Raw genomic sequence first — 23767 nt, 5'->3', positions numbered from 1 at the left:
ATCTTACCGCCAAGAATGCTGCTCAACTCTTCTATCGACATTGGATCCAACCTCTGGGGTGTCCCAAATCGTTCCTCACGGATCAGGGAACCGCCTTTGAAGCCCAGCTGTTCCAGGAACTTTGCCGGTTGCATGGTTGCAAGAAGCTCCGGACAACGGACTACCATCCCCAAGGGAATGGGCTCTGCGAGAGGATCAATCAAGTGTTCATTCAGATGCTCAGAGCAGCCTCTGTCTCAAAGCACGAAGAGTGGCCTCAGCTGTTGCCTGAACTCCTGGAAATTTACAACAATATTCACTGCTCTACTCGGTATACGCCCTTTTTCCTGATGATGGGCCGACATGGCCAATTGCCAAAGGATGCCAGGCACCTTTCAACAAATCTCCTCAGGCTTCCCAAGGTTGGGTGTCAGAGCAGCAACGAAGAATTGAGGAAGCCAAGGACATCGTTGAGAAGAAAATGGGTGAAGTTCATGAACGCCAGCAGAAAGATTATAATCGACATGCTTCGGCTCAGCCCTTGCAGCTTGGAGATAAAGTGTGTCTCAGAAAATTTCCTATAACCCATAAACTGGACTCCCTGTGGGAAACAGAGCCATACACCATTACTGCGGTAACTTATCCCGAAACGGACGTGTACGAGATACAAAAAGACGGGTTCGAGCCACAGGTGGTTTACCGGAATAGGATAAAAGTGTGCCTGAAAGAAGATATGCTTGGCCCATCTCCTCTTACTCCTTCTGATCTTCCTGCTACTTCTACTCCACCTCCACCTAGGCCAATGAGAGAATATGTGCCGGGAGAAGGAATTCATCCCACTATGGACGTTCCTTTGTTCCCATCTCAGCAGCCTACCATGTTCCCAGCTCCCTCTAATCAGCCGCCACTGGTTGCACCACCCAGTCAGTTGCCAGTAGCTGTTGCTCCCTGTCAACCACCATTGGTTGCTACACCCAACATCAGTCTGGCTCCAGTGCTCCAGTGACTGCTTCAGATATTGATGTCGTAAGAGAACCCCTCAGTTCAACCGAAGATGTTGCTTCCGTTTCCAGCCCTCCAGCTGGTCCCTCGGGGACTGAAGTTCTTGAAGAATCCTCAAGTGAAGGAACTCCTGATGACTCGGAGCTGGTGTTGCGGCGGTCTCAAAGGACTACACAGGGCAAACTACCCATCAGGTACCAGGACTCACATTTAGTACCTGCATACATAGTACCTTTGATAACCCACTTCAATGCCCTGCCAATCACTTTTCAATACCCTAGATTACTAACTTAAATGTACTACCTCAAGTTTCTCTAGTACATACATCAAAATAAAAATCTCACTTAAGAAAACACTTAGGAATTGTAGCATATTGATACCCAATTCCTGCCACTGTTAGGTACACTTCTTCTTCTCCTTTATTGTGTGTGTGAGATTCTCTGCCTGGCCAGTAGGTGCTCTTGCTAATACAGAATTAAACACGTAATTCTAAGAATAACCTAGATAGGTTGTTTTGAAAGTGCTGTAGGGGTATGTAGCGTGTAGCCGATAGACCCTAGCAGCCACCCTTACTGTGACCTAGCTTCCGGCTAGCCAGTATAACCTTATGTGTACTAACAGGTAACTTATTGTTGGCGAATAAAATATGTGAGATAATAAAAGTGTCTAAGTCGGCTTGAAACTAAAGGTAAATAGAGCTGTACTAATGTCTAGATAGTCTCATGTATAGAGAGTTATACTAATGTTCAGTTAGCCTCATAGAATGTGTAGAGAATTAATAGGATGTCTTAGGAGCTAGCAACTACAAGTCAGATAGCTGCCTAATTGTCTAGTAAGCTTTGGAATGTATAATAAGGTTAATAAGGTGGTCTAGTAAGCTGGAAACTAAAGGATAGATAGCTTCTTCAAATGTCTAGATAGCATTCTTGTCTAGATAGCATCAATGCTTAGATAGATTCTAATTGTCTAGTCTAGATACTAGTAAGAATATCAAAAGAATGTAAATGTGTTCAATGTTTACTTAGGATGAATATCAAATTTATAGATCATCCTGTTCTAGTCCTAGTCCCTCTGTCTTAGGGGACAGACGTCGAGGTCGACTTATCTTAAGTAAGGGGGTTTGTGGTGTCCCAGTACCGTATCCTATCAAGGAACCTTTTATTGTGGGTCCCCATAGCCAGAGTCCCCAGGATGTCGGGGTCCCTATTGTCTTATCCACCCCTAGTCACCTCTCATCCCTATAGTATTTATCCTGTTGCTATTTAGGATTTGTATGTGTAAGATTGAAGTGTGAATAGATGGTTAATTACCTGCCCATAGCGTAGCAGGACCTGCAGGTCACATGGTCAGGTGAACTCTATGGTATTTTTGCCTTGTGACGTAGTTAATCCCATCACACTGTGTAACAGTGAATGACGGATGTTCGGACCAATCAGATTAGCCCCGCCCCTGCCCATATAAGGGAGCGGCGGCCATGTTCTCGCTCTCTTGTTCCTGTGCAAGCAAGCAAGAAGCATCTGCGCTGCTGAGATCAATGAGTCTAGGCCTGAACCTTGTGGCGACGGCCGGTAACTTCTAAATTCTGAGTGTATCAATCCCCACGCACTCTGCAAGATCACCGGACCTTATCTATCCCCTAAATCAGGACGGATCTGCAATAATTACCCTAAATTCAGAGGCTTTAATTTATTTCAAGGTCCGCAACAATTGTCAGTCATTGAGCTATATAAAGACTGTATTCCTGAGACTGTTATTGTATCTTGGATATACCGCAAGCACTTAAGTAAAGTTACCCAAGTTCAAGTTCAAGTACCTTGTGGACCTTCAGTCATTTTATTACATGCACCTGTCGTTTCTGGGAAGGGCGGCGATAGGCCGGAGAATTACCTCAGCATACTAGCCCTCAGCCTGGCGTCACGAACTATAGGGTTAACATTAACCCCTCATCTACCACAACATCCCAACTACCCAACATCCCCCAAGGCATACCATACTCTTATGAAAACGAAAAGTATGGGGCAACACCAGCATGTTAGCTATCATTACTGCACAGAGCGAGTTCACTATGTGTGTAATGACAGGCAATACAGGGGCCGGAGCATAGTGACATCACGGCTCCGCCGCACATAGCGGGTTTGCTGCAACGGAGATCCCGGGGGTCCCCAGCGGTGGGACCCCCGCGATCTGACATCTTATCCCCTATCTTTTGGATAGAGGATAAGCTGTCTAGGGGCAGATTACCCCTTTAAGTACCAGGGAGCATGGGAGTATTGTATTGTATATTGTAACTTGAGGGAGCACTTTATTAGAGAAGGTAGAGTAGTAACCTGTGGTGTGCCTGTCATACACTGACATCCTGACTACACCAGTGACTGTCACATTGTAACCACAGGATTTCCATGTCCCCAGTATTTCCATACACAGTCTCTGGGGTCTCCTGTAACCTCCCCTGTCACTCTTTATATATATCTCATTGTACAGACTGACACATCTTATACTTTGTACCTGACTCCACAAACACCAAGATGGTTTCTGGCCGTTCTCTGCTGGCTGTGATCTTCATTTCTATTCAGGGTGAGAGATTAGGATCATTCCAGGATTGTGTGTAGAGAAATCTATACAGTGGATCCATCATCAGATCAGGATTTCTAGGAATAGATTCCGACATTTATCAATAATTAATATGTCTCTTCCAATCCTCAGGATCCTGTGGAGAGATTGTGGTGACCCAATCTCCAGATTATATGTCTGTGTCCCCAGGAGATACAGTCACCATCTTATGTACAGCCAGTTCTGCTATAGATGATGATTTATCCTGGTACCAACAGAAGCCAGGACAACGACTAAAGCTTCTAATTTATGGTGCAACCACCAGATATACAGGAGTCCCAGAGCGGTTCACTGGGACAGGGTATGACTATAAATTCACTCTTACAATCACAGGAGTGACAGGAGATGATATAGCAGATTATTACTGTATGCAGGATGAAGCTCTCCCTCTCACACAGTGATACAGAGCCGTACAAAAAGCTTATTCCTCCTTTACTGTGAAATGTTATTTTCTATACTGTAAAACATATTATTCCTATGAGAATATGTTGGGTAAACTATATATAAATTCATATTTGCATCAAGGTTTCCAGTTCTGACAGTTGTATCTTTAATGCATTACTGTCATTTCAATTAACCCCTTAAGGACACAGCCCATTTTATTTTAGCATTTTTCCTCCTTGCCTTCTAAAAATCGAAATATTTCTATATTTTCATCCATAGACCCATATGAGGGCTTGTTTTTTGTGCAACCAATTGTCCTACATAGTGACTTCAATCATTTTACCATAAAATATATGGCACAACATAATAAATTCTTATTTGTGTGGGCAAATTCTGAAAGGTTTCATGCTTTACACTTTATGGCAAAATTAAATGTTTTTTTTATTCTGTGGGTCAATATGATTAAGTTGATACCCATGATTAGAGATGAGCGAACTTTTGAAAAATTTGATTCGGCCGGTTCGCCAAATTTTCCGTAAAAATTTGTTTCGGGTCTAATTTATTTACGGCAAATCTATATTAAAAACGGCTATTTCTAGCCTACATACAGCCTCAATAGGGGTATAGAACACTTTGCTTTGTTCTAACACGCATATGGCGTGTGCCGGGGTAGTGAAATAATACTGTTATTCAGAATGACATGCAGATTACCGGCATCACTATTAGAATCACTGCTGCAGAGCGGCACAATGACAGAGCCGGGAGGTGGCATCAGTATGAGGAGACCATATAGTGCAGAGTTCGGCAACCCCTGGCACGTGTGCCACTCATGGCACGCAGGGTGCATTTGAGTGGCATGTGAGCGATTGCCGAGCTGCAGGCAGTTCCGGGACACTGTCACTTTAAGCGGCAGCTAAAAGATCCGGCCAGGGACAGAACATGTATCCCTCCCCCTCCCTCTCCCTGCCCGGTTATTGCTGTGCTGCACTGAGAACAACTTAAGAGAAAGAGAGTTTTCTCTCTTTTCCTCCCCTGTCACCTTTCAGCTGCTGTGCTCTGCTGTCTGTGGGCAGCATGGAGGGGGGAGGGGGATCGCTCTGAGCTCTGTACCGGCCACAGTGAGGTGTCTGAAGGAGGTCAGGGGTCACTGCTACAGACCAGTATGTCGTCTGTATGTTTCTGTGGAATACACTTAGCTCAGCTCCTGGCTCTGACAGCAGCTTTCCTGCCCCAGAGAAAGGCTCTGGTCTCTGTCAGTCTATAGATACCCATAACTGTGTTATCTATAGTGTTGCTCACGAATATTCGCAATGTGAATTTTATTCGTGAATATCGCATATTCGCAAATTCGTGAATATAGCACTATATATTTGCAATTACGAATATTTTTTTTTTTCTTCACAGTACCGATCACAGTGATCATCCCTCTCTGATTCCAGCTTGTGTGGTGTAAAGAAGGCTCTAATATTACTGTGTGAGACTGGCGTGCGAATTTTCGTACATGCGAAAATTTGCATATGCAAATTTCCGCATATACGAATTTTCACATATGCAAATTTTTGTATATGCTAATTTGCACATATGCTAATTTGCGCATATGCCTATTTTCGAATATGGCCTATGCCGCTCAACACTAGTTATCTACAGATTCCCCCATAACAGTGTTCATTCACAGCTCCCCCATAAGTGTGTAACTCACAGCTCCCCCATAAGTGTGTCATTCACAGCTCCCCCATAAGTGTGTCATTCACAGCTCCCCCATAAGTGTGTCATTCACAGCTCCCCCATAAGTGTGTCATTCACAGCTCCCTCAAAAGTGTGTCATTCATAGCTCCCCATAAAAGTGTTCATTCAAAGCCCCCCCATAAGTGTGTCAATCACAGATCCCCCATAAATGTTTCATTCACAGATCCCTCTATAAGTGTGTTATCTAAGAAACCCCCATAACAGTGTGTGATTTGCATATCCCACAAAGGTGCATCATCTTAAGATTCCCAATAAATGCATCATCCAGAGATCCCCCCATAAGTGTGTCATCCACAGAACCCCCTATAACAGTGTATAAACTACAGATCCCAATAACAGTTATCTACAGTCATCTATGCATGGCAGTGATTCTGGGGTTTATATTATGCGGTGCGGTAATACTGGGGTCTGATTCTGGGGTCTGTATTAAGCGGGGCAGTTATACTGGGGTCTGTATTATGGTGAGTCTGATTCTGGGGTCTGATTCTGGGGTCTTTATTATGGTGGGGTCTGATTCTGGGGTCTGTATTATGGTGGGATCTGATTCTGTGGTCTGTATTATGGTGGGGTCTGATTCTGGGGTCTGTATTATGGTGGAGTCTGATTCTGGGGTCTGTATTATGGTGGGGTCTGATTCTGGGGTCTGTATTATGGTGCGGTCTGATTCTTGGGTCTGTATTATGGTGGAGTCTGATTCTGGGGTCTTTATTATGGTGGATGGTGATCCTGGGGTCTGTATTATGGTGGGGTCTTTATTATGGTGGGTGTCTGATTCTGGGGTCTGTATTATAGTGGGGTCTGATTCTGGGGATTTGTATTATGGTGGGGTCCGATTCTGGGTCTGTATTATGGTGGGGTCTGATTATGGGGTCTGTATTATGTAGGGCAGTGATTCTGGGGTCTGATTCTGGGATCTGTATTATGGTGGGGGTCCGATTCTAGGGTCTGTATAATGGTGGGGTCTGATTCTGGGGTCTGTATTATGTAGGGCAGTGATTCTGGGGTCTTATTCTGGGGTTTGTTTTATTGTGGGGTCTGATTCTGGGTCTGTATTATGGTGGGGTCTGATTCTGGGGTCTGTATTATGTAGGGCAATGATTCTGGGGTCTGATTCTGGGATCTGCATTATGGTGAGCTCCAATTCTAGGGTCTGTATTATGGTGGGGTCTGATTCTGGGGTCTGTATTATGTAGGGCAGTGATACTGGGGTCTGATTCTGGGGTTTGTTTTATGGTGGGGTCTGATTCTGGGGTCTGAATTAAAATGCTTATTCATGATAAACAAATACTTTTGGGGTCTGATTCTGGGGTTTGTTTTATGGTGGGGTCTGATTCTGGGGTCTGAATTAAAATGCTTATCCATGATAAACAAATAGTTTTGGCTGTTGTGGGCAATTTCCTCTCTTTGTATTGTCCTCTCTGTAATTTCCTTACAGCAGGGACAATATATTGGAAACATTCAGAAAAAAAACACTTACCCTGTGACAAGCCACATCCCCACAAACCACACCCACAGTAAGCCACACCCATAATAAAGCCACACCCATATATGCGGCACACCAAGTGACTTCAACATTTTTTTTTTGCCACAGCACTACCAAAAGGTTGCCTATCCCTGATATAGTGGCTGAATGACACAGCGTGGAGGTGTTGGCAGCATGAGGACACCATATAGTGGCTGAATGACACAGCTTGGATGTGGCTGAAGCATGAGGAGACCATATAGTTGCTGAATTACACAGCCTGGAGTTGGCAGCAGCATGAGTAGACACTAGGACTTCACAATCCCTAAGATTAAAAGATGAATTTTGAAATTTAAATGAAAGATTTATGGTAGCTAGTGCTACCATAACATTTTTTAGGACCAAGCCCAGCAGCATCAGTAAACCATATAGTGTCTGAATGGCACAGCCTGGATTTGGCAGAAGCATGAGGAGACCATTGAAATTGAAGATTTTGAAATTGAAATTTTAACTAACACTCCCAAGTTTTAGTGTCCCGGGCCCAGGCGTGTGGGTACAAAGGACCAAATGTAACAAAGAGTCACATGGCGGCACAATGACAGAGCTTGGAGGAGGCATCAGTATGAGGAGACCATATAGTGGCTGAATTGCACGGCCTGGAGTTGTCTGAAGCATGAGGATACCATATAGTGGCTGAATGAGACAGCCTGGAGGTGGCAGCAGCAGCATCAGGAGTCCTGAAAGGGACCCTAATGCAGAGAAATTTCTGAAACTGGGGACCAGCACCTTAATTTTGTTTTGCAGTATCCATGGCAGCACAATTGAGAGAGCCTGGAGGTGGTAGCATCAGCATGAGGACACCATAGAGCAGCACAATTAGAGAGCCTGGAGGTGGCAGCATAAGCATGAAGAGGCCACAGAGCAGAACAATTAGAGAGCCCGGAGGTGCCAGCATCAGCATGAGCAGACCATAGAGCAACACAATTAGAGAGCTTGGAGATGGCAGCATCAGTATGAGGAGACCATATGGTGGCACAATGATAAAGCGTGCAGGTGGTAGCATTAGCATGAGAAGACCATAGAACAGCACAATGAGAGAGCCTGGAGATGGTAGCATTAGCATGAGGAGACTATAGAGCAGGGTATACTTGATATAGCTTATAGCTAAAGGTTTAGGTCTCACCAAATTTTTTTTCCAATAAAGCAAAAGGGAACCTTATATTGCAGATATGATAAAACTTCACTTTTAATAGTAGCTAGTAAAATAACCAAAAAAAAACAAAAAAAACAAACAAACAAAAAAATCTAGTGCACAAAATATTAACGGACCGCCACCATTAATAAGAGATATCGCTAGTAGAAGCTCAAATATCTGCTATTGGGCAGTCCTAGAAAAATGAAGGAGTACTGTAGTCGTAGGGCTACTAAGTATTAATAGTCACTAGATCACTACTGCTGATCTTCCTTCAACAAAGGTGCATGTTACCATAATTCATATGCATAAGGTGCGTCTTCCAGCATAAATAGTGGTTGTCATAGTGCAGTAATGACTCTGCTAGTCAATATATACCAGTGGTACAAGGCCTTGATAGCAGCATACATAGGCAGCAATAGATAGCACATATCTTAGCAGCATATCATCATAACACTCCGTTCTGCAGCAACTAGTATTGCACTTTCCAGCATAGCAGCAGAAATCCTGGTAGCAGCGTCAACAAGCAGCAATAGATAGCACATATCTTAGCAGCATACCGTCATTGTACTCAATTCTGCAACAGTAGGTATTGCACTTTCCAACATAGCAGCAGAGATATATAGCAGCAGATTATAGAGTTGGCACCAAAGCAAAATAGATATGATTGCACTTAGCCCTTCAGTTATGCAGCAGTTATATATTGCACTTAATTCAGTAGCTGCAGATAACTTGCAGTAAGCAGCAGTACAAGCTATTGGTTCCAACATCCATCCATAGTCATTGCACTTAGCCCTATGTGCTGCAGCTGTCCTTCATCTAATCCAATAACAAATGCATTAATAAAGCAGCATAGTTACATATCTTATCATGTCCAGAGCAGGGGTCCTACGCGTTTCCTTTGCCATCAATCATCAGGGACCGGCGTCTTGGCTCTTTATTATAGTTTGATCCATGTGCTCATTTCTGTATGTGCGACTCTGGTGGCGGCCGTACAAAGAATATCTCGTTCGCGCTGTTTTTTAAGCTGGTTAGCTCCTCCCCCTACATCACATGACTCCCTCAGTCTGGGTCATACGCGTCATAGACGCGCCCCTGACCCATCCCGAGGATCTGAGATATCACGCTGTAAAGGGAGGAGGTATGTGACGTCAGGTAGCGCTACACGCCTCGTTCTGACTTAGGAAACTATAGACACCAGTGGTTTGCGTTTCAGATCTCGATATTGATGCCGATCGGGACCGTCTTCTCAAACAGGTATATATTAACCATATGTGTACTTCAACACTCTAGTTCTTTGCAAGTGACATCTAGAGATTTAATTTATAACTAATTGCAAGATACTTGAGTATTAGTTAATTTGTTTTTCACATTTAAATTGTTGTTTTTATCCATGAGTGTCTGCTGCCCTCTTCATCTTTGTCTCAGTAAGATATAATAGCTATTGATAAGCCTAGAGACAAGAGAGGGGAGGTGTTATATAAAACAGGCATATGAAATGAAGTCATTAAGCCCTTTTGGCTTGACAGTATCTAATCTAAAGGTCCATTCTGCCTCCCTCTGGAGGAGAGTTTTGTCCCAATTTCCTCCTCTGGGTGATTGTGGGACAACATCTATCACTTGTACCTTCAGATTGACTGGGCTACAATCATGGTGTGTAGCAAAATGGTTTCCTACCGGGGTGTCCCTTGCGTGTATAATATCCCCCACATGTTCCTGAATTCTTTTCTTTAGGGGTCTAAATGTCTTGCCTATATAATTTTTTGGACACATACATGTAAGCATATACACGACACCCTTAGTATTGCAATTGGCAAATGATCTCATTTCAATTTCCTGTGTAACACTAGTACTCGAGAAGGTCTTACTTTTCTTGATGTATGGGCAAACAGAACATTTGCCACATGGGTAGGTACCTTTAATATTAGATGTAAGCCATTCACTAGATCTGACTGGTGACAGATAACTGTGTGTCAGTCTATCCTTCAGATTTTGACCTCTCTGATAGGTTATTTGAGGATTTTCTGACAGAATATCCTTCAACCTATCATCAGTTTTTAGGATATCCCAGTGAGATCTAAAGATGTTCTGAACCTCTATCCACTTGTCATCATAGGTCCCTATGATTCTAATAGTGTCATTTTGGTCAGTCCTTGTCCTAGGTGTCAGGAGATTCGTCCTATTCCTGCTTAGTGCCCTATGATATGCCTTTTTCAGCACTTTATTAGGGTATCCCCTGTTTCTTAATCTTATTCTTAGTTCTGATGCTTTTGTCTCAAATTCTGAGATTGTGGAGCAATTTCTCCGCATTCTGAGATATTGTCCGGTCGGAATGCCCCTCTTCAGCGGGAGAGGATGACAACTATCCCACTGAAGAAGGGCATTCGTCGCAGTCTCCTTTCTATGTACCGTAGTTAAGACCTGGCTATCCTCCGCCACCCAAATCTTCAGGTCAAGGAACACCAGCTCCCCTCTACTACAGGTAGATGTAAACCGCAGGCCCAGTTCATTTTGGTTAAGGGAGCTAACAAACTCTTTAAACATGTCCTCTGTTGATGTCCATATGAGGAGGACATCATCTATGAACCTGACCCACATAGCAATGTGGTCAGTCCATCGTGACATCCCCTCGCTGAAGACATGTTGGTCCTCCCACCAACCGAGGTACAGGTTTGCATAGCTGGGGGCGCAGGGGATCCCCATGGCTGTACCTCGCTGTTGGTGGAAGGACTGCCCCTCAAACAAAAAATAGTTTTTTGTAAGAATAAATCTCAGAAGGTCAAGGACAAAGATATTATGAGGTGTATACTGCGTCCCCCTCGTCTGCAAGTAGAACGACACCGCCTCGAGACCCTTCTCATGTGGAATTGAAGAGTAAAGTGCCTCCACATCCAATGATGCCAAAAAGGCACCCTCCTCAACTCTCAGGTCTTCTAATCTCTTAATTACATCTGTTGTGTCCTTTACAAACGAGGGTAGTGAGTATACAAATGGGCGCAAGACCACATCCACATACTCACTAGCCGCCTGCGTAAGATTCTCAATGCCTGATACAATCGGGCGCCCCCTAAGAGGGGGGTAGCCCTTATGTATCTTTGGTGTCGAGTAGAAACTCGCTATTCTGGGATGAACTGGCTTCATATATTCAAATTCCCTATCACTAATGAGGCCTTCATTTTTTGCAACATACAAAATGGCTAGCAATTCATCACCAAATTTCCCTGTAGGGTCTAAGACTATAGAGCAGCAGAATGACAAAGCCTGGAGGTGGTAGCATTAGCATGAGGAGACCATAGAGCAGCACAATGACAGAGCCTTGAGGTGGCAGCAGCAGCATGAGGGCCATGCCAACTGAGGGTTGAGTCTGAGGAACCCACCGACTGTTGACTGGGGTGTCGGATGTAACTTGGGATGAAGTGGATGACAAATGAACCAATCAATCACAGCTGCTGGGTTGCTGGTCGAGACACGACTGCTAGCTGACACCGGGAGCTCAGACCCCTCGCTGTGACTTTGGCTGCCACACGCCCCTACTCTGCTGTGATCTCTGCCTGCACCTGATGAATTTAGGCCTCTGCCACTCCATTGTGCACGTCCTGGCACTACTCTGCCTGACATACTTATTACGTATATGAGGGGAGTACAAAACGCTTCATTATGCTTAAAACAGTATTTGTCTAGAACAGCAGCAGGTGTGTACTATTGACTGTCCTTTCACAGTATACAGGCCCTTGCAAGATCAGGGTAGGGTCACACAAACGGATCCACAGCATATTTTACACTGCAATTTGCCGACAATGAAGCCTATAGTGTGCTTCCAGCTGTGCCTGCTTGTAGCTGCAATCCGCCACTACAAGCAGACACACTGCGATGTTTGAGTTGCCACGCGCATGCCCAGTGTACTCGCACACATTGTAACTGCTCCCCCTGCTCCCCTAGGTAGGCCAAGAGCAGCTGAGATGTGCGCTAGAACACTGCACATGTTCAGCGACTCGCACATCGCAGTGTGTCTGCTCGCAGTGGCAGATTGCCTCTATAAGCAGGCACAGCTGGGGGCACACTGTAGGGTCCATTATCGGCGGATCCACAGCATAAAATATGCTTTGGATCCATCCTTGTGACCCCACCCTCAAACGGAAAAGTTGTTATGGAGGCCTTCCCTACTCAAGATACCAGTCATACATACCGGTCATGAGAAAGAGAAATACTTTCTTTTCTTGAAAAATTTCAGGGGTGCCAACATTTATAGCCATGACTGTGTGTTATTCAATCTGAGGTTTGAACAGGAAAGTATTCTTTGAGCCTCTGGTTAGGGAAGTGACCTTAGGCTGTCGTCTGTGTAAAAGTCTCTTTCAACAAACTTTTTAACCTCCTGCCCATAGTCTAATTCACTTTCTTCGGCAGAGAGTCTGAGTCCATAAACAACAACTGCAGGAGATGAGCTGCTGCCAATAGCTTTAGGACCCCGATGCAAAATCTGCAACAGGGCCCCATATGCCAATTACTGTACTGCTCTCTTATGGGGCAGATATGCTTTAGGGCCCCCTTAGGCATCAGGGCCCCGGTGCGACTGCTACCTCTATTGCTACGCCCCTGCCTTTATGCGATATTCGCGAATATAGCGCTATATATTCGTAATTACGAATTTTCATTTATTTATTTTTATTTTTTTTCACAGTGATCATCCCTCTCTGCTTCCAGCTTATGTGGTGTAAGAAGGCTGTAATACTACTGTGTGAGACTGGTGTGCGAATTTTCGCATATGCAAATTTTTGCTTATGCTAATTTTTGTATATGCAAATTTTTGCATATGTTAATTTTCGCACACGCGAATATTCGCATATGCAAAAATAAAACGAGAATATTACGAATATGCGAATATTCACGAATATGACGAATATTCGTCCATATATTCGCGAATTCGAATATGGCCTATGCCGCTCAATACTAATTATTAACAGAGACTCCCTAATAATGTGCGCTGGAGTCAAATACTACTCGGATTTGTTCGAGCTTCTTAGGGTGGTAAATAGAGATGAGCGAATCAAAGCTGACGAACCCGAATTTGTTACGAATTTCATGAACTGTTCGATTTGCAACGAATGCGAATATCGCCGCTATTCTATCGCACGAATCACTTCATTAAACTGCATTTTACAGCGTTCCCGGCTAAAGGAGACCTAAAATGGCGGATCTACATGTCACTACATGGGGCAGGGGATTATGGGAGGGCGGGAAGGGAGGTAGGCGGGATGACACTGAGTCACATGATTGATACAGCCTATCAGCATCCATTCACCCCTGTGATGTCACTGCGCTATGTAATCCCTATCCATTTTACAAAGGCTCATTTCATCCATGCACTGAGAGAGAGAGGACGGAGCCTGCGAGTGTGGGTGTGTGTGTGTAGTGTACCACAGACAAGCTGAACTTAATAGCACAGTGTTTCATCTGCTAGCCAGCCAGTGCCATTCTGCTCGCCGTTGTTGTAGCGAGACTGCAGTGCGCCTGTGTGACATTGGAAAGGATTTTTACAACCTCTAACTTATAGTCACTGAATTCAGCCTTTTATCAGAGAGGGGCAGATTGCATATCGTTGCCTCATACATGAAAACAAGCTTCCTTCAGCCTCTTGAACCTCAGTATGAAAGGCAGGAAGGGTTTTCAGCGCAATTTTGTGTATTTTTCCCACAAGAAAGAATCTGCTGTTTCATAGTAGTGTTTAGCGGTATATATAATAACCAGCAGTTCATTACCTTGTTAATACTCTCTGACAGAGTGCAATCTTTTGTTTAATACACATTTTTCTTTTTTTTTTCTTTTCTTTGTTGCTGCAGTGTTGTGTACTAGTGGTGTTGTGCAAAAATACGTATTTTCAATAGACTGTAGTGCACATTTCTGCTCTCATACGCGCATACCACATATGTACATTAAAGCAGTGTACTATTTTGGAGCTGTAAATCTGTAACAAGTGTACATACTGGGAAAGTCCATGATAAATTAATCACTGGCAGTTGTTTTACAAAAATATATTTTCCAAGTGTATAATGTATATTTTTTTGCTCTCTCATATGTGCATATCACATACCTACATCTAAGTAGTGAATTTTTTTGTTTCTTTTAATCCATAACAAGCCCACATAAAGTGAAAGGCGAGGGAAAATAAATAACTGGCTGTTTTGTTTTTTTTTTTCCGGAAATTACGTTTTCCAAGTCTACTGTAGTGCATTTTTTTGGCCCTCATACGTGCATACCACATAACTACAAATAAGTAGTGTGCTTTTTGTACCTGTTAATCTGAAGCAAATCTACATACAGTGAAAGACCAGGGAATAGTAACCACCGGCTGGTGTGTTACGAAAATACGTTTTCCAAGTGTACTATAGAGCCTTTTTTTTCTGTCATATGTGCATACCACATAGCTACATCTATGTAGTGTACTTTCTTGAACCTGTTAATCTGCAACAAGCCCACATACAGTGAAAGGCGTGTAGTGAAACGTATTTTACACCCCTTGTATACACACTAAGTATGTCAGGCAGAGAAGTGCCAGGACATGCTCAGAGGAGTGGCAGAGGCCTAAATTTATCAGGCATAGGTCACAGCAGACTAGGGGCGAGTGGCAGCAGGAGTCGCAGCGAGAGCTCTGAGCTCCCGCTATCAGCTACCGGTCGTGTCTCTACCGACAACCCATCTGTCGTCGTCGATGGATTGACGCGGTCATCCACTTAATCACAAGTAACATCTGATACCCCCAGTCAACAGTTGGTGGGTTCTTCAGACACAACCCTCAGTTGGCATGGCCCGAGAGCAGTCCCTGTCCTCCCATTGCCTTTGTCCTATGCTGTTCCCTCCCCTAAAGAAGTATTTTACGCAGTGAGTTCAGCTCCACTATTCAGTGAGGAAGATGTATTAAACGACAGTCAGCAGCTACTGCCCAGCCAAGAAGTGGAGGACACATCTGCAGCCTCCTACGCTAGGTGGGCAATTATTGACGAGGAGGGTGACGTGGGAGGTGGTGTTTCCAGCATTCAGGGTCCTGAATCATACACTGTTGACGAACCTGAGGAGGATATCAGTGAATTGCAGACAGAACTCGATGGTGATGAAGCCGATCGCACTTGGGAGCCGGGTGCAAAGGGGGCTTCATCATCATCATCATCATCATGAGCAGAAGAGGGTTGCAGGTTGCAGCAGATGAGCCAGTAAGGTGGTAGCATGGTTGGCAGTCAGCATAGTGGCAGAAGTGGAAATTCAGGAGCCAAACGTGCCCGGGGTAGGCCACCTGCTTAGCGGCAGCCTACCTTCCCGGGAGGTAGTGGAACAGGGATTCCTGGAGACGGCGGCAGTAGCAGTCAATTATTGTGCACTGTTGGTGGTAAAATCAGATACTCCACGGTCTGGCAGTTTTTCATCAAGCATCCGGAGAAAGTTAACACAGCCACATGCAAGATATAAGGGTAGCAATGTTGGCACCACGGCCCTGCATCAACATATGATGCGCCACCATAAAGCGGCCTGGGACAACTGTGCTTCAGATGTGGGGGTCAAGCCTGCCGCATTACCGAGTGGCCATCCGCTCCCTCTTTCAGCCAGCCAAGGGTCCACCACCTCAGGCGAAGGGACGCTAGAGGGTTTTTAATAGGAAGGCGAGACAGAGGACCCAGACACACCGTGGCAGTATGCAGTGGAGTTGGAGGCAGGGAGTCCCTCCGAGTCACTGGCGCAAATGGCACAATGCATGCTCAGTTGCTTGCGTAGTGACCCCCGAATTGACAGAATTCGTCAGTGGGATGACTTCTGGCTCTCCACCTTATTGGACCCTCGCTACCGTCACAGAATGGGCGCTATCAATGGGTTATCAATTAGGGTTATGAAACCCTCTTGGGTACTGCGAATGCTTGCTCCTGACTGATCCTGTGACTTTCAGGAACTACTTGTCTCACTGATGCTTCTGGCCTTGGGCCTTTAATTTTTGGATGTTTAGCAGTAGCTAAATACATGCTTAATGCAAATTTCAACATTGATCTTTAAATGTAAGGGGTTATGAAACCCTCTTGGGTACTGCGAATGCCTGCTTCTGACTGATCCTGTGTCTTTCAGGAACTACTTGCCTCACTGATGCTTCTGGCCTAGGGCCTTTAATTTTTGGATGTTTGCACTAGCTACATACATGCTTAATTGAAATTTCTAAATTGATCGTGCAATGTAAGGGGTTATGAAAGCCTCTTGGGTTCTGCTGATGCCTGTTTCTGACTGCTCCTGTGTCTTTCAGGAACTACTTGCCTTCATGATGCTTCTTGGCTTGGGCCTTAAATTTTTGGATTTTTGTAATAGATACATACATGCTTAATTTCAATTTCAAAATTTATGGTGCAATGTATGGAGTTATTAAACCCTCTTGGGTACTGTTTTTTTTCAAAATTTATTAAAAGTTTCTCAAAAATAAACCTGACATTTCCAGAGTACAAACCATTACACCAAGGCATGCTTGTTGTGTGTGATTTTTTTAATAAAATTTTTCCAAAATAATACGGTGAGGGATGAACCCTGCTTCTTTATTTCAGAAAACATTACTTTCGAGAAGAATGACTTTTTTTTGTCCACCGTCCTGCATTATAGAGTCTTCATAAGTGGTTTTGCAACTTACTATATGCTTTCCTTTGCCATCATAAGGTGATTTCACAGAAGGAACTATTGGCATAGCATTTTCTTTATCTGATACAGTAATACTGGTAATGCTAGAACTGTCTTCAGGAGTAACGGGGTAGGACATGGTAAGTTTGCAAGGAGTCAAAAGTGAAATTTTTGTAGCTGAATTGCCATTTACTTTGGCCTGCTGGGAATCTTGCACAAACGCTCCATTAACCATCACTTGAGTTGATTCTGTTAGACATTTTCTGTCTGTGGTTGGGCACTTCTGTACCTCGGCAACTTTCAAAATTTTAAAGGAATCTTCTGTCTGTTAAATCTGACTGCTTATACTTTCAACCTGTTAAGGATTAACCTCTATGCCATTAACAGTAAGGTGTACCTGTACACTGCAGGATTTTTCCATATTTCTGCCCTTTCCAGATTTTGCCACAAGCTGCAGAGATTTTTTAACTGCCTTATGTGCCTTTCTTAAGTGCCGTATAGCTCGGTGTAATCTTTTGGATATGCGCTTGTTCTTACACAAAGATATTTCGTCAGACAACATACCTAAAACTTTAAAGGGGTACTCCGGTGCTTAACCCCTTAACGACGCAGGACGTATATTTACGTCCTGCGCCGGCTCCCGCGATATGAAGAGGGATCGCGCCGCGATCCCGCATCATATCGCGTCGGTCCCGGCGCTAATCAACGGCCGAGACCCGCGGCTAATACCACACATCGCCGATTGCGGCGATGTGCGGTATTAACCCTTAAGAAGTGGCGGTCAAAGCTGACCGCCGCTTCTAAAGTGAAACTGAAAGTGACCCGGCTGCTCAGTCGGGCTGTTCGGGACCGCCGCGGTGAAATCGCGGCGACCCGAACAGCTGACCGGACACCGGGTGGGCCCTTACCTGCCTCCCCGGTGTCCGATCGGCGAATGACTGCTCCGTGCCTGAGATCCAGGCAGGAGCAGTCAAGCGCCAATAACACTGATCACAGGCGTGTTAATACACGCCTGTGATCTGTGTAAAAGATCAGTGTGTGCAGTGTTATAGGTCCCTATGGGACCTATAACACTGCAAAAAAAATGTAAAAAAAAAGTGTTAATAAAGGTCATTTAACCCCTTCCCTAATAAAAGTTTGAATCACCCCCCTTTTCCCATAAAAAAAATAAAACAGTGTAAAAAAAATAAATAAATAAACATATGTGGTATCGCCGCGTGCGTAAATGTCCGAACTATAAAAATATATCATTAATTAAGCCGTACGGTCAATGGCTTACGCGCAAAAAAATTCCAAAGTCCAAAAAAGCGTATTTTGGTCACTTTTTATACCATTAAAAAATGAATAAAAAGTGATCAAAAAGTCCGATCAAAACAAAAATCATACCGATAAAAACTTCAGATCACGGTGCAAAAAATGAGCCCTCATACCGCCCCGTACGTGGAAAAAAAAAGTTATAGGGGTCAGAAGATGACATTTTTAAACGTATACATTTTCCTGCATGTAGTTATGATTTTTTCCAGAAGTGCGACAAAATCAAACCTATATAAGTAGGGTATCATTTTAACCGTATGGACCTACAAAATAATGATAAGGTGTAATTTTTACCGAAATATGCACTGTGTAGAAACGGAAGCCCCCAAAAGTTACAAAAACGCGTTTATTTTTCAATTTTGTCGCACAATGATTTTATTTTCCATTTCGCCGTGCATTTTTGGGTAAAATGACTAATGTCACTGCAAAGTAGAATTGGTGACGCAAAAAATAAGCCATAATATGGATTTTTAGGTGGAAAATTGAAAAGGTTATGATTTTTAAAAGGTAAGGAGGAAAAAACGAAAGTGCAAAATCGGAAAAACCCTGAGTCCTTAAGGGGTTAAACATCTTATCCCCTATCCAAAGGATAGGGGAAAGATGCCTGATCGCGGGAGTCCCGCCGCTGGGGACCCCCGGGATCATGCACGCGGCACCCTGTTTGTAATCAGTGCCCGGAGCGTGTTCGCACCGGGTCTGATTATGGTCGACCGCAGGGCGGGTGGTGTGTAACATCACGCCTCCGCCCCCGTGTGACGTCACGCTCCGCCCCTCAATGCAAGCTATGGGAGGGGGCGTGATAGCTATCACGCCCCCTCCTGTAGGCTTGCATTGAGGAGCGGAGCCTGATGTCACACGGGGGCGGAGGCGTGACGTCACACGCCGCCGGCCCTGCAGTCGCCGCTAATCAGTCCCAGAGCGAACACGCTCCGGGCACTGATTACAAATGGGGTGCTGCGTGCATGATCCCGAGGGTCCCCAGCGACAGGACTCCCGCGATCAGGCATCTTATCCCCTATCCTTTGGATAGGGGATAAGATTTTTAAGCACCGGAGATCCCCTTTAATATTTTCTTCATACTGAGAGAACTATTGAATTCTTCTAGTACACCTTTTAAGAAGCACTGAAGTTACCCTTTTTATTCAGTCTATTCTTTATTGTGGGAATATCAATTTTTTGAGAGGCTTTATTTGACGGAACTGGGCTACTGGTGACTGGTGTGTCATGTGACTCAACACTGTTATCCACTTTTAATGAGTGTCTCAAGATTGTCATTTTTACTTTCTATTAAAATTGGAGTGTCTGTCTGAATTTCTGAGATAGAATCTGCTATCAGGTGATCTTTAGTTAAATAATTCAAATCCTCAAATTAGTTACATGCTGCTTGTTGGGATGGACCAATTTGCTATTTGTGTGATCCATATTTGCTTCCCATTGCTTCAGCCACCCCAAGGATGTGGCATTCAGACACCGTATAGTCTAGAATATGCTATCAGGTGATCTTGAGTTAAATAATTCAAATCCTCGAATGAATTACATATTGCTTCTTTGGATGGACCAATTTCCTATTTGTGTGATCCATAGTGGCTTCCCATTGCTTCGGCCACCTCAAGGATGTGGCATTCAGACACCATATAGTCTCGAATCTGCTATCAGGTGATCTTGAGTTAAATAATTCAAATCCTCAGAGGAAGGGCAACACAGTAGCCATGGATTCCCTACAGGTTTCCTCCCCTCTGGAGGTTTTTCCTGTCCTGAGTTAGTTACTGTATGCTCTTTGTGAGTGATGGAAGGTTACAAAAAATTCTCTACACAAACATTTTAATAAATAATAAAGTTCCCTTGTTTTTAAACTGTTCTTTGACTTGTTCGACTCATCTATTTTATTTCTGTCGGTGAAAAATTGTGATTTTTTTTTTTAAGTGTCCAAAGCTTCTCTACTGCACGATCTGCATAATGCAGTGGGGAGAGAAGCAGCTGTTGCTGGTTGGTACAGTTGCCGAGGCAACCGTAGGACACCCAGCAAGTTGCCTGCTGAAATCAGATGCCTGCTGAAATCATTCCCCGATCCCCCTGAAGGCATAGGAGTAAGGTGGCAGGGGTGCCACCCCTCCTATCCCTGCTATTGGTCAGTCAGAGACGACTGACCAATAGCAGTTCGGGGGCAGGGGAGTTAAGGTTCGGTTCCCCCCTCTGCCCACCGACTGTTGTCCTGGCAGAGTGGGGGAACCGGTGGTGATTGGCGCCGGAGGTCACTTACCGGGCGAACGGCGATGAGATACGGCTTCCTGGTGCAGCTCCCTGGTGCGCGATCCTACAGATCCTGCCTAGCAACATATGGAGGGCTACAATTAGAAGACCACTATACAGTAGTTTCTAAACTGTAGCCCTCCAGATGTTGCAAAACTACAACTTCCAGCATACCCAGACAGCTGTTTGGGCATGCTGGGATTTGTAGTATTGCTAGATTTAGAGGGGTACAGTTTGGAGATCTCTGTGCAGATCAGTACATGCTGGGAGTTGCAATTTAGCAACAGCTGGAGGCACACTGGTTGGAAAATACTGAGATAGGTAACAGAACCTAACTGAAGGTTTTCCAAACAGTGTGCCTCAAGATGTTGCAAAAGTACAACTCCCAGCATGCACTGTCTGTCAGTGCATGCTGGGTGTTGTAGTTTTGCAACAGCTGGAGGTTTGCCCTCCCCCACACACTCACACAAACATGTGAATGTACATAGCATCAATGCTCATTGCTCCAAAGTCCCAGCAAGACCTCTGAGGAACCTGTATCCCGGTTCACTCTTGAGAGACTGTTATGTTTGAAGACTGTTGCATAAAATCCTCAAGTAAAGTTCTTCAGTTTATTCATAAAATCTGCTGTGGACATTCCGTTATTATCCCTACCGTTTCTGGGAAGGTTGGCGGTAGGACTATTAACAATGAGGAAACCGTAACCTTGCGTCACAACATCGAAGGGTTAATACCAACAGGCCCTACGCTACAACTGCAACACCCTAGACACCATTACTCTCTCCTGCCCACCACAACTCTTTTGGCATCTTACGAACAGGATACGGGTGTATGCCTTTAAGAATTTTGCTACCCTGACTGCCCGCAACCAAAAACGGGTGTATACCGTATACTAAAGAGCCATAATCCTCCCCCTGTTAAGAAAAGTGTTATATGAACTGTACAAGATTATCGCATGAAGCGATTAAAATTGCAGCCAGAAGTGTAAGGGACCTTCCTGTTGAGATTGTGCTTAGCTGGGGCACAAGAAAAAGTAAGGGGGGAGGTGAAGATTGTTTTTCTGTTGCCATATGCAAAATTCGCAGCGAAGCTCTGCTACGCTCTCCGCTGCAACAAGTACCTGAAAGGGTAAACACTTATCAGAGGAGCGCGCAAAAATATCCTGTGCTGGTCCGCGACCCGCCCCTGGGCGTGGACACCAAGTACACGTTGCAATGCCAAAGTGGAACTGTAATCTTCTGCTTGTATTCACCGGGGGAATGGAAGTCGGAGCTGCACCGATGACGTCCTTCCAGCTGGCGGCCATTTTGTGGAAGCCTGACATAAAAGAAGCCACGTAGCCAGATCTCTACAGTCCGGAGATGGCAGCGAGGAGCACAGAGATGGCGGAACCCACTGCAATATGCGCAGAGAGTCCTAAGAAGTAAGAGAAAAGTTGCTGCGGCCGCAGCACAACTTTTTCAAGAGCTTGCCGATCGTTTGCAGCTGTTATCCCTAGGGGCCGAGAAGGCCTGCCTCCCTTACCCGAGGATGACGAGTGGCCGGCAACCCCGAAAAGGGGCATCACCTGGGACATCAGCAACGGCATCACTGGTGAGACTGTCCCCTCACCACAGGACATGGGGGTCCTGGGCTGAAATTCCGACTGAGGATTCGGACGTGAGTATACCAGTGGAAGCCGCTTTCTCTTCTTCATCCAGCCCACAGAGAGAGGTCCCCTTGTCCAAAGTGACCCTGCGGGGTGAATGGGCTGCATCGGTAACAAGACCTAAGAACCTGACACAAATTACCTTCATATATTTCCCTTCGGACAACTGGGACACAGATCCCCATGGAATTCGGCCGATGAGGCTGCCTAAAACAGCCTGTGAAGAGGAGGAATGCAGAGTGCCTATCATGGATCCAAGACATATGCCGAGGTCCTATTTGTCTGCAGCATCTACAACAGAGAATGTGCCCAGGCCTACTCCCCCTGAGGAGGTGAGGCCTAAGCAACGGCACCAACCTAAGTGCCTAGGCCTACTCCATGCCCAGAGGTGTGGCCTAACCAACAGGCACAGAACAAAGTGCCACGGCCTACTCCACCTAAGGAGTTGAGGCCAGACCAACCGGCTCCAACACTATCAATTTTGTGGTGAGCGTTAACCCCTCAGTATCTCAGTCAAGGCTCACCAATGTCTCATGGGACACTGCCATCAACCTCATGAGAGAATCCCAACCATGTGCTCCTCGCTACATGTCACAGAGCAGGAAGCACGCTGATAGGCGAGGTTGGGAATCAAGATTTCCTGTCTAAAGCATTAATTTTCCCTTTGCTTGCCATTAACTCTTTGCTACACTAGTACCTTTGTTTTCTTACAGAGTTTTTCTGTTGTAACCTGTTTAAGCAGAAGAGCCTGGCAGGACTATGGCAAGAAGTTCACCTGTTCTGCTATGTAACCAGCTTACTAAGCCTGTACCGAGCCCTGGGCCGAGGGCTGAGGAGATCCTTATAAGTTTGCACCTGGCCCTGGCAACAGCTGTGTTTTTTTGTTGGACTCATAACGTAGTTGGACTGCTGATCCTTACGTGTCTGTTTATTGTAGATATACTCATAGTGATATATTTTTGTGCACTAAATGTTGTGCATATACAGCAGGTAAATGTCACCTGAATATTTCGTATGTCGTGCTGCTAAAATGTAGCCCTGGTGTTCTAGTAAAATAAAATGTCAATAAAATGGTGTTATTGTACAGAAGAATCAATTCCTGTACACAAAGTACATATTTTTTTTCTCAGGTGTTAGAGTGTTTACTGTAAGGTGCCCTCCCAGCTCCTCTGGGAGTGACAAATAATGTCACCCTTCACTAACGCCTAAAGGAAATATTCCCATCAGATATCAAGACTGACTTTATTCATTCAATACAATGTACACATAGTACAGTACATAAAATTCCCTAGTGTACTATTATAGAATCCAGTACACATAACTTAGAAGAATATCTCACAAAAACTAAGTCTTAGGGACTGTAACATGCTACATCAGTCTGTACCACTGTTTATGCATTAATATGTTTCTTTTGTCTCTTGCGTGTTCAGGATGCTCTTCCTGGCCTGTGCTCCTGTAGCTAAATAAAAATACACGTATCCAGAAAGGTAACAGTATGTAACATGTTATTTAGATTCAGAGTTCTAGGGGTAAGTGTGTAGTG

The 23767-nt window shown here is 44.6% G+C and overlaps 1 protein-coding gene and 1 gene segment (V, D, J or C); one reads left to right on the top strand and one right to left on the bottom strand.

Moving 5' to 3' along the window:
- LOC130335539 (uncharacterized) overlaps positions 1-23767 on the bottom strand; it is a 125424-nt gene that overhangs the window by 49154 nt on the left and 52503 nt on the right. The window lies entirely within an intron of this gene.
- Positions 3507-3992, top strand: LOC130286692 (immunoglobulin kappa variable 3-15-like). The segment is given in 2 exon segments: positions 3507-3555; positions 3685-3992. Coding segments are annotated over 2 exon segments (357 nt in total).

Source organism: Hyla sarda, chromosome 1, assembly GCF_029499605.1.
Source record: "Hyla sarda isolate aHylSar1 chromosome 1, aHylSar1.hap1, whole genome shotgun sequence".
Lineage (NCBI taxonomy): Eukaryota > Metazoa > Chordata > Amphibia > Anura > Hylidae > Hyla > Hyla sarda.
This window is presented reverse-complemented; position numbering and strand designations above follow the sequence as displayed.